The 12,435-nt window shown below is 39.3% G+C and overlaps 1 protein-coding gene across 5 annotated transcripts in view; it reads right to left on the reverse strand.

Moving 5' to 3' along the window:
- Positions 1-10,162, reverse strand: part of LOC135496589 (centrosomal protein of 104 kDa-like) — a 53,046-nt gene extending 42,884 nt beyond the window's left edge. For all 5 annotated transcript variants that reach the window (XM_064785968.1, XM_064785970.1, XM_064785969.1 and 2 more), the window contains exons 1-6: positions 10,090-10,162; positions 8,422-8,553; positions 7,275-7,366; positions 6,798-6,879; positions 4,713-4,914; positions 4,089-4,260 (exon numbers count right to left, since the gene is read on the reverse strand). In XM_064785968.1, coding sequence (XP_064642038.1) covers positions 4,089-4,260; positions 4,713-4,914; positions 6,798-6,879; positions 7,275-7,366; positions 8,422-8,534 — 661 coding nt within the window. In that variant the 5' untranslated portion in view covers positions 8,535-8,553; positions 10,090-10,162. The remainder of the gene's footprint in view (positions 1-4,088; positions 4,261-4,712; positions 4,915-6,797; positions 6,880-7,274; positions 7,367-8,421; positions 8,554-10,089) is intronic.
- Between the last annotated feature and the right edge of the window lie 2,273 nt (positions 10,163-12,435).

Raw genomic sequence — 12,435 nt, forward strand, 5'->3', positions numbered from 1 at the left:
TTTACAAACATTTTACCAAAACATTCTTCTAATGAGCGGCTTATTATCATAGTATATGGAACATAGACTATTTTTTGTATCACGTGGCGACCTACATCATGGATCTAGCAACCTAACTCTATATGAGCGCACATTTAGACTCGCTACGTATTTGTAGCTTGAATACAAACGGTCTCGGGGATAGTAAAAAGCGTAGAGATATTTTCACATGGTTAAAGAGGAAAGAATATGACATCTGTATGTTACAGGAAACACATTTTACTTCTAAACTTGAGAGCTATATCAGAGCCGAATGGGGTTACCAGGTGTACTTTGCTAGTTACTCCAGCAATAGTAGAGGTGTGGCCATTCTTTTTCGAAATTCCTTCCCTTTTCAAATTCGCAACACATTCATTGACCCTGAAGGGCGATATCTCATTTTAAGTCTGACAGTTCGCGGTGAAGCGTTTAACCTTATGAGCGTCTATGGCCCTAACCAAGATTGCCCAAGCTTTTTTAAATCCGTTCAATCTAAACTAGAAACCCTTCATTCAGGCAGCTTAATAATTGGTGGCGATTTCAATGTTGTCCAAGACTATGAACTAGATACTCTCAACATAAGCGGAAAAAACAATGTCAAGGCTCATGAAGCTATAGCTGAAATGCAGAACGACCTGGACTTATTTGACCCCTGGCGTGCTACTAACCCATCTTCCAGGATACTTGGCACTCAAGGCGGAAGCACAGTCATATAGATTACTTTCTAGTTTCCTCTGATCTGACAGATGTTATTAAGCATTGTGAAATTAAGGCTGGTAAAAGAAGTGACCATAGTGTTATAGAACTAGGGCTGTTTCTGCCCAATGATGAAAAGGGCCGTGGTCTATGGAAATTTAATAACTCCCTTCTGAGGGATAAACAATTTGTTCGGGAAGTAAAACAATGTATAAGTGACACTATTGCGCAATACTCAGCTGTACCCTACCCGTGGGACATTCCGTTATCTGAGCTCCCCTTAAAAATTGAGGATTCACTTTTCTTTGAAACGTTGAAGCTCCAAATTAGAGGCAAAACTATTGCATACTCATCAGCGAAAAAGAAGGAACTGGACAAGAAAGAAAACGATATCAATAAGACAATTGAACAATGTTTTGCTCATCTTTCGGATAATCCTGACGAAATCAATTATCAGTGCCTTCAGGATGTTCAAAATGACTTAAATCTACTCAGAGAACCGATGGTGGAAGGCACTATGTTGCGCGCAAAGGCAAGATGGAATCTACATGGCGAACGGAATTCAAAATATTTCTGTAATCTAGAAAAACGACATTATTGGGAAAAAACAATGAATCTTCTCATTGACTCGAATGGTGCGGAAATAGTTGGTAATGAAAACATTTTACTCGAGCAACGGAACTTTTATGCTGACCATATAGGGCCCGTTCTGTAACTTCGAAACCAGAGTATGATAGTATATTCTTTCCAAAGGAGAGCGACTTTTTAATCAAACTGAACAATGACGAAAAGGAACAATGTGAAGATGATGTAACTAGTGCGGAATGTTGAGAGGTGTTGAAAAATATGAAAAATGGAAAGAGTCCAGGATCATCTGGTTTTACAGTTGAGTTTTATAAATTTTTTTGGACAGACATTAACCCATTTTTAGTCAGATCTTTTGATGCGGCATTAGACAACAATTCACTCTCCATAACACAACGACAAGGAGTGATAACTTGCATTCCCAAACCAGGGAAATCTAAAGATTACCTAAAGAACTGGCGCCCTATCTCGCTTCTGAATGTGGACTACAAACTTTTATCTGGAGTCATGGCGAATAGAATGAAACTTTATTTAGACAAATTAATATCTCCGCATCAAAAAGGCTTTATGAAAGGTCGATATATTGGTGAATGTAAACTGGTACACCTTTTCATGGCTCTACCTAACCCACCAAGACATATTCTTGACGCTCTCCAAAAGCGAATTTTTGAATTCATCTGGGCAAACAAGAGAGACAAAATCAAACGTACAACAATGTTTAATAGCTATGAAAATGGTGGTTTCAATGTTCCAAATGTTACTCTCTTTTGTCAATCACTTAAATTGTCTTGGATCAAACGGCTGATTAAGCTTGACAAGGTTACCCCCTGGAATACTTTACTGGTGTCCACTCTAGAGGATTATGGTGGACACTTTATCTGGTATAGTAATGATAACAATTCCTCGTTTTTATCCAAACTTAACCCCTTCTGGAAGGATGTTTTCGGTGCTTGGGTGTCTCTGGTCAGTAGTGAAATAGATCACAACTCAAATATTGAGGACATTTTAAAGCAGCCATTATTTCATCATAACAAATATATCAAAATCAATTGGAGGAGTATATTTTACAAAGGCTGGCACGAAAGTGGTGTACAATTTATTAATCAAATTATAGATGACGATGGTAACTTTCTCACTTGGGAAAAGCTCTCACCTGAGTTTACGGGTAATGTACACTTTCTGCAGCACAAGGCTCTGGTTGATGCCATACCAAAGAATTGGAAAAAGCGTATAAAGGAAGGCGGATGTAAACTGGTCGAATTTATGCCGGTAAATATTGTTGCTATCAAAAACTGTGCTAAACCAACTCAAATCTTATATATTATTTCACAATTGGAGATTTTTGTCGCGCGAACTTCGACTTTATTGCGTGCTCAATGGCCTTGCTTTTTTTGTGACATAGTCATCAATATTGCCCAAACAGGACAGTACCGTATTTCCTTACCTTAATGCATCAAAAAGTGCATTTTGGATGATGTTTTGTTTCAAACGATTGCACACTTAACCACTAAACAGCTAACAAAACAACCCAAACCATGTCCGTGTTGTTGACGTCGCGATATTTCCTCCTTGGCCGTTGCGTTCACAGTTCCCAACAACTCCGTGAGAGCACGGGTATATGCTAGTATATTATAAAAGGGTGATCAAAATGTATGCAACATGTCCGGATAAATCACAACGCAAATGGGAAAACTTATTTGGAGAGGACATTGATTGGTCATCAATCTATTCAATTCCATTCATTTGTACGAGGGAGACCAAATTGCGATTTTTCCAGTTAAAAATACTGCATCGTATTTTGCCTACCAATGTTCTCTTGCATAAATATGGCATTAGCGAATCCAGAATGTGCAGCTTCTGTGGCTTTTTCACGGAAACTTTGGAACATGTCTTTTTTGAGTGTACCCACGCAAAGTCAGTATGGTTGCGATTGTCAGAGTAGCTCTCGGATCATGGCGAACAAATTCTACCAAATCTCCGAGAAGTAATTCTGGGAGATCCTCATTCATCGGAACTGGTCCAGCATATCAATTTAATTGCAAAACAATTCTTGTATCACTGTAAACTCAGACAATCGCAACCATTCTTCAGAAACTTATTATCAATGATACGGTTCACGTCGAGAGTAGAAAAGATCTATCTCAGACACGATAAGTTCATGATGAAATGGGGCCTTCTCATAGATGCCCTGGAAAATATAGCATAACATACACTGTACATTTCGTCGAGTAATTGCACGCTGACCCACTTTTGCCTCGTTATCTGTAGCTGCAAAAGGAATTGACTATACCCTGAACCGTTTTGAACAACAAGGTCGCCATCTATCGTTTTATATTGTAACAATATTATGTACTTGCATGCCCTCGTATTCTGTAGAACTTCATGTAACAGTTGTGCTTTTGGTGAATAAAATTATCAATTACAAAAAAAAAAAACACCGAAGTTTTCACCTAGAAATCGGAAGTTCTAGCGGTAAACAACATGGCAGGATACCTAGCGACAAGTTCCTGTACTAATTTGCTATTGAAAACATCGTCTGATTCAGGTCTTTCCCAAGTCGCAGTTCTGCGTACATCCGCACAGATCGGAAATTTTTTTTGGTCGCAAAAATGCGTACATCCGCAGCGAAAGGGTTAAACCATACAGAGGGAAAAGCAATGGCTGTTCATACTCAACCTTTCAACAAAAAATTATTTCATGACAGTCATCAATCTGGAAGAAATCTAAAATCAGAATGTACGAATTACCAAAAAATATTTCAGAGCAAAGCAGAACTGTTTGATACTTACGCAAGACAGCCTCCTGTTTCTTTCTTTCCAATTTGCGAATGATCTGGGCGACTTCTGGATCCTGGTACATGTCGAAAGCGAGGTCATCGAGCGGCGAGATGTAGTCGGGACGATTGAAGATACCCGCCAGCACAGGGTCCATACTCGCATCCCTCTCAGTTGGAAGATACACCTGAATATGAGAGGAAGCAATCATCAGGGCAATAGAAAATACTTCCTGGTTTCTTCCTCAGAATTTTTGAGGTATACCCAGGCCTCAGATTTACGCCTGGTAATTTTTCATTTTGGGGACTAGATATTTACACTATTCAGCCTAATTTGTCACGGCAAACTTTTGAAGTTATTTGTGATTCCAATGGCCAAAATTCAATGGACGTCTCAGAAATTGCCATCTCCACCAGAAAATGACATATTTAGGGGCAAAATTGACCATTTTGAGGTGAAAAACATGCTTCAGAGGGTCAGTTACCCCTAAAAATTTGTGAGAAAAAAGTTTGAACAAAAAATTTCTGTAGATTTTTTTTGGCTAATTTGGGGACATGGCACCCTCTGGCAAAAATCAAATGGGCCCGGTAACAATGATGATGATGATGATGATGATGATGATCAATCAATGATTCTTACCTCGTCATTATCATTATTTTTATCGAGGGAATCTCCGATTACATTGATGGCAATGACGCCAACCTGATTGTAGAGATTATGCTTGTTCACGTGGTTTTTATGGATGACTAGCTTGAGGTAGACACCCATGGCATCCACGTGGACGGACTTCAATTCACGTGCTTTGTACCCAGTCTTCTCGTTGTCTGACACGGAGACATACCTACAAGAAAATGAGAAAATAAAATGTGAAATATTCGCAAAAAGAATGTTCACAAATTAATAATTTTTTTTATTAGGCACCGAGACTGAATTCCTCTTGATTCTAATATTTATGCTTACCTCCCAGATCGCGAAAATAAAATGGGTATGAATACTTTATTACCAGGTCTGCGGTATCAACCTGAAGCAGAGTGGATAAGGGGGCATGTTCCATCCTCAGGTTATGTGTATCTGCAGGAAGATTGGAGTTGCCTAATGATCAAAAGGGGGTACATGTATATTGCAATGCTTCTTTCAAGCAAATTTGCCGGCCCAGACAGATTAGTGGCAGATCACAGCTTGATACCTCAATGCCATGGCCCAATCTGTATAACATGTTAGAACATTATTGGACGTCATGGCCTTGATCAGAATGCTCAGATTCCAAATGCCATGGTCCAATCTGTATAACATGTTAGAACATTATTGGACGTCATGGCCATGATCAGAATGCTCAGATTCCAAATGCCATGGCCCAATCTGTGTAACATGTTAGAACATTATTGGATGTCATGGCCATGATCAGAATGCTCAGATTCCAAATGCCATGGCCCAATCTGTGTAACATGTTAGAACATTATTGGATGTCATGGCCATGATCAGAATGCTCAGATTCCAAATGCCATGGCCCAATCTGTGTAACATGTTAGAACATTATTGGACGTCATGGCTATGATCAGAATGCTCAGATTCCAAATGCCATGGCCCAATCTGTATAACATGTTAGAACATTATTGGACGTCATGGCCATGATCAGAATGCTCAGATTCCAAATGCCATGGCCCAATCTGTGTAACATGTTAGAACATTATTGGATGTCATGGCCATGATCAGAATGCCCAGATTCCAAATGCCATGGCCCAATCTGTGTAACATGTTAGAACATTATTGGACGTCATGGCCATGATCAGAATGCTTAGATTTCAAATGCCATGGCCCAATTAGTATAACATGTTAGAACATATTGGACGGCATGGCCATGATCAGAATGCCCAGATTCCAAATGCCATGGCCCAATTAGTATAACATGTTAGAACATTATTGGACGTCATGGCCATGATCAGAATGCCCAGATTCCAAATGCCATGGCCCAATCTGTATAACATGTTAGAACATTATTGGACGTCATGGCCATGATCAGAATGCTCAGGTTCCAAATGCCATGACCCAATCTGTATAACATGTTAGAACATTATTGGACGTCATGGCCATGATCAGAATGCTCAGATTCCAAATGCCATGACCCAATCTGTGTAACATGTTAGAACATTATTGGACGTCATGGCCATGATCAGAATGCTCAGATTCCAAATGCCATGGCCCAATCTGTGTAACATGTTGGAACATTATTGGACGTCATGGCCATGATCAGAATGCTCCGATTCAAAATGCCATGGCCCAATCTGTATAACATGTCAGAACATTATTGGACGTCATGGCCATGATCAGAATGCTTAGATTACAAATGCCATGGCCCAATCAGTATAACATGTTAGAACATTATTGGACGTCATGGCCATGATCAGAATGCTCAGATTCCAAATGCCATGGCCCAATCTGTATCACATGTTAGAACATTATTGGACGTCATGGCCATGATCAGAATGCTCAGATTCCAGAAGGAGAAGAATGTAATGTATGCTTTCTAGAACAACACAGAAAGAACCTGGCATCACCGGTAGAGAGCAAGTACATTTTTTTACGTCTCTGATCTTCTATTATAATGAAATCAACGACACCGCACCCGGTGCTGCGTTACCTAAGAGAATAGAAAAGAGGATTAAAAAAATGTCAGAAATGGTCAGCATTGTTTACAGAGAGAGACAGAAACCGAGTGCACCTTACCCCAGCCGAGTATATCTGGCATTCTGTAAGTTCATTCCGGTTCCGTCAGGCACATCCCCAACATAGAATTCGATTTTGGTGGCTGAAGATAGATAATACAAGATATGAATCTGAATGATGATGATTGATGTGAATGATATAAAATCCAGTTATAAACATTATCTCCTTCTTCTTCTTCAGCGTTCGCTCTGCACTCGGAGGTGATTTTCTCCAGGGAGTATTCCTCCTCCAAGACGGGATGAGTGTTTATGCGCGACACTACGGTTATGCGCCAATTGGGTTTGGCCTAGTGAATCCGACTTCGGAGAGAGGTTGAGTCCACGCAAGCTACTCATGTTTCTCACTTGGTGGGGTCTTTAAGTAACCTGCCCTGGCAAAGACACCAGGTACAAGGAACCTCGGTTTCAAGTCTCATTTGAAGGACTTCATCTTACTCTCACAAACATGTCACACACCATCACATATTCGAATACTTACGAATAAGAAACTGATGAGATAGAAGTTGAATTTTCCTCAGTCGTACACGCTCATCTAACTGAATGACAAGATCTTGAGGATACAAGCAGAACCTGGAATTGAAATCATATTGTCGATATACCAACCAAGAATCTGAATTCTGAATCTGAATCTGAAAATATTTCACCATTGGGTTGGGAACTTAAACAACATACTTTTTTTTAAATTTCTTCCCCAGGCTGTTTCATGTCAATATGTACAGTAACAGTGCAGAGCCATTGCTGCAACACTGATGGTAAAGCAAGCATTTCAGGTAAATAGACATGTATTATACGCGCCGGTCACCGATCCAAAGGTTGACCGCGCTCAACGTTGCAACGTTTGCTTCACACAAACAACAGTTCTCCTGCTAACTGTTTTGTTATTGCCGCTTGGTTTTACGCCTGCTGTGCCAAGAAGTTTGGGCATGGAAAAATGTTATGTAGAACAGAATAGAACTCTAGTCTGATATTATCAAGAATTTAAAAAAACTAAGAATTTGGAAGCAAAATTACAGCATCTTTATCTCCATGTAGCACTAGGTACCAAATTCTGACAAGTTGGGAAATGGTATTTTTAAGGATGTCCTCCAACCCCTCTGTAGACTGTAGTGTCTAAAGGCATGTGACTGCAAGTACCTGCAATAACGACCCCCAGCATAGCACAGTGTAGGTTTTCGCACTATGACGACAAGCCTTATATCTTCTTTTTAATTTATCTTTGGGAGTTCAGAGCTAAATGAGTTATCATTTCGTTTGTCTTACTCTTGATCCAAATAATGATTCATATCTTTCAATAAAATAACATCCTGAGTCTGAGAAGCTTTCAGACTTTTTTAAGTTCCAATTTCTTAGTTTTTCTTACATCTATCTCAATATCATTCGCTAAAGCAAGTTGGAAGTTACACAAAATAACCAAGGACACAATACAGTGGAACCTCTGTTAGCGGATACCTCTCTATTAAGGACACTAGTTTTGATCCCAAATAGGTTGTTTCCATTCAATTTGACCTCTCTAATCAGGACACCTCTCTATTAAGGACAGAACTTGTCAGTCCCGGAGGTGTCCATAATAGAGAGGTTCTACTGTAAATGTTTTGCAATGAACACTTCAAGTGTGGTTTGTTTACCTCTGTGATTGCCATCCTCTTGTGGTAGGACTGTGGCTGTTCAATTCAACAGCCTTGTACACATCATCCTGGCCAGACACGTGAATTACACGAAATGGTATCTTCTGGGGCATTCTCGCATGGCTTGATCAACTGGAAATGGATGTTGACATCTCAATTCTCATGATATCTCACGAAAAACTACACTTAAGAAGTTGGCCCAGAACTAGAAGTGGCAACGGTACGTTTATACAATGGGAGACTGCTAAAATTTGGAATCGATCTGCCAACTGGCAAAGCGCGGATGCAATCATTCCCTATTCCACACTTTAACAGTCTCCCATTGGCTGATATTTATAAAGACTAGTAAATGCTTTTACTACAGTTTTCTACAGAGATGGCTACTGTAAATGTATGTGAAGTTTAAAGTAAAAGCATTTACTAGTCTTTTATAAATATCAGCCACTGGGCGATATGGATAAAGACTAGTAAATGCTTTTACTTCAATTTTGTACAGAAAGGCCTAGTGTAAATATACGTGGAGTTATAGATAAAAGCATTTGCTAGTTTTTATTCATATCAGCCATTGTCTAAACAGTAGTGTCGCCACTTCCAGGCCAAGTGTCATTGCGCATGCACCCAAGGCGTTCTTCGACATGGTTTTCACAAGCTAGCTAGCTGGGACAAACCAGTATCCTATTTACTTAATCTAGCATCGACTGTGTAACGTTGAATGTGTTACGTCACGTTGCCCTCTGTTGAGTGGCATCAGCATTGGTTCCCGTTGAGTTCCTGGGAGCGGGCGGTGACATTTTCACTTTTCACTCGGAATCAGAATGACGTCATTTATTTAAAAAGACATAGGCCTATCATTAGTATCAATAGTGAGGCCTACACTACCATACTAGTTGCTACAGTACACTTATGTATTGTATGTAAATCTTAACCCAAACCACGAGTCCCCCGGCTTTTCCGAAAGTTGTATTCTTTCTTGTCTTGCAAATTTACACCAAAAAAGGAGAAAAAAAAGGTAATTTGTCAGCATCAGCATCAGCATCCCAAAAAAACACTTGTAAATACTTGTATTTCAATTTCCATGGATCTGAGTTCTGACACAATTTATCAGCATTTAATGGTTAATTCACTTACAAATTTACTTGCAAATTATAACGGAAATAATGATGATTACAATCTTTAAAGTCATGTTATTTTCTTATTTATAGACCGATTTTCAAAAATTTTAAGTGTTTTGTGATCAGTAGGCCTAGTCAGTGAGCGAGGTAATTCCTATCACATAACTTGGAAAAACACATATTTTGAGTGATCAAAAAATTTAATGTGGTATAGCTAAGTACATGTCCACAATAATGCCAATGTAGACGGGCATATACGGCCTACTATTATTCCATTTATGTCCAGCCATTTGATAGCATGTAACTCATTGGTATGACATGTATGAAGCATTATCGCATACAAAGTCAATACGTGCATTGCATGCATACACTACAGCACAATGTCATGTAGGCGCAAATGATATGATTCATTGATTGTTGTTCGAATTTCGTTACTAAACCCATACAAGAATTAAGACTGTTATTCAAATCATCAAACAATTTAACCTAAACATAGAAGGAGTAAGTGGTTTCACTATCTGGAAATTGTCATAACTGTTCGAATTGGGAAAAGTACCGAAAATAGGAGTTTATTCAACTTCTTTCGCACTTGACGACGAAATTGTGTACAACTCTTCGCGCCTGCGCACCCGTCATTCCGGTGTGGCGGGGATAGTAGTCCTAGGGCTGATAGTCCGTGTAACAAAAGCCCGCATTGCTAAATGTTTTGGTTAGGGTTAGCGGTACAAATTCAAAATTCAAATTAGTTTATTAATCAAAAGGCCCGGAGGGCAAAGGTACACATGGTACAATAGAAATACAATGATTTTGATTGAAAGTACATAAGACATACAAAGGATACATGACAAAAGTAACAATATAAAGTCTACTACCGGGGTCAAACCTGGAGTAGATACTAGTAGGTGGGAGAGAGGAGGTCCTTATTTTATGCGATCAGAAAAGCATTTCTGTAAAAATGATGATAGCTTCTGACAAATTCCAGGGTCCTCATTTGAAAGAAGCCAGATAAACTTATTTCCTGGTGAGAGACCTGAAAAGTTGATGTTGTTCTCATTGATAACTGAGAAAAAATCGTTCCTTGAAGCATCATATTTTGGACAGGCAGTTAGAAAGTGAACCTCGTCTTCTATTGAAGTCCCATCACAAGAACACACCCTCTCTTCAACTCTAAGTTTTTTGTATCTACCTCTTTCAATGGCTAGATCGTGACAGCTAATGCGGAAACAACAAAGGGATCTTCTTAAAGAAAAACTTGAAATTGAAGTCAGATATTTCTCACAGCAGAGTTGCGTTTTGAAGGACCTATAAGTGCGTAATTTGTTTTTAGCATTTGGATTCCGAGAATCATCCCAAATTTCTAGCTTCCACTTTCTGTAAAATTCTTCACCTAATTTATGAACAAGACTGGAGGTTGAAACACTTTCAGCATTGTTTGCATCCAGATTCAGACAACCACAAATAAATTTTATACAAGAAAACCAAGACTGTTTTCCTTTGTTGTCTAGATCCTTACTAACTTGTAAGGCACTGGTTAAAATAGACTGGTACAATAGATCATGCTGCTTAATTGGTCAAATACAATGCTACCGGACTATGACTCCAGGGGGACTATATCCGCTGTCACACCGGTCGAGAAATTCTGGTCTGGTTAGGTCTCGTTAGGGAGTTTTTCCCAAATGTCCGCGATGATGACGTGCCCCATTAACCAGAACAGGACGTAACATCTATTTTAAAATGCGTTTTTAAAGTGATTGTATGAGGACAACCCATTTTTGTCGTATATCACTGGAAATGCCCGATTCCCCTGATTCTGCAGGATGTTAAATCGGGCATTTTATTTCTTTAAATAAATCATAAGCGTCGCATTTGCTCCTAGCTCTATTCACGATATTCTGATAGTAATGTACATTTGTATTTGTGTTTCGTGCTTTATGTGCAAAGATTGTGTTTTGGCCAATAAATTTCGTTTCATTTCATTTCATTTCCATCCCAAATGGCAATATTGCCAATTGGGCCGGACAATCACGAAAACCCCCAAATATTATACATTTCTTCCTGAATGATTCTTAGAGTGACCATTCTCCCATGAAAGACAATTGCTTACGCTACACAAAAATCAAAAAAAAAATCGAGGGTCAACCACTGAACTTTGTGAATATGAAATTTTTTTATTGGCTAAAAATTAATCTTCATATGTCTCCAAAAAGAATCTTGTGAGGACTAAGCATAAAACACATATCAAAAATTACATATCCGAGATTCACCGGAGTAAAATCTGAATTTAATATTAGCATGGTGAAATCAGAATTGTGACAGCTGCCGTAATCAGTTTAGTTTTGACATGGTCTCTACAGAGAGGTATACACGAGATCTCTTTTCGTAAGGAATAGCTGGGACAAAAATGTGTAGGCCTACTTAGAAAACATTTTCATGATTCATGGACCTTCCCAACTCAAATGTCCTACGGATTCATACCGTATATGTTGTATATCTGCTAGGGAGGACTGTGATGTGTTCTTTAGAAAAGACTTTTGCCAAGCAAAGTGGTTATTTCCTCGACCGAGTCGGGGACACAAGTTCAATAATGACGTTCCCTCCACGACAATTTTCATCCAATCAAATTGATCCAGCCCTCATTATCATCATCATCATCATCATCATCATCATTGCAGGTAACCTCGAACCTATCCGCCGCACAGCGAAGGGTCGAAGAGGCCTCGTTGATTTACCCAAAGCGAACCGTGCGTACAGTAGTACATGCACTGTCAATACCGAGAACGCTTGTATTCTTTGGCTCGAGGTTGCCCATCTTGAAACACGTGACCGGATACCGGAAGCCGACGCCCTCTTATCTAGTTCATGACGAGTGAAATGCCGTCAAGTACCAGTCTCTGTAATGAGT

Source organism: Lineus longissimus, chromosome 12, assembly GCF_910592395.1.
Source record: "Lineus longissimus chromosome 12, tnLinLong1.2, whole genome shotgun sequence".
Classification (NCBI taxonomy): domain Eukaryota; kingdom Metazoa; phylum Nemertea; class Pilidiophora; order Heteronemertea; family Lineidae; genus Lineus; species Lineus longissimus.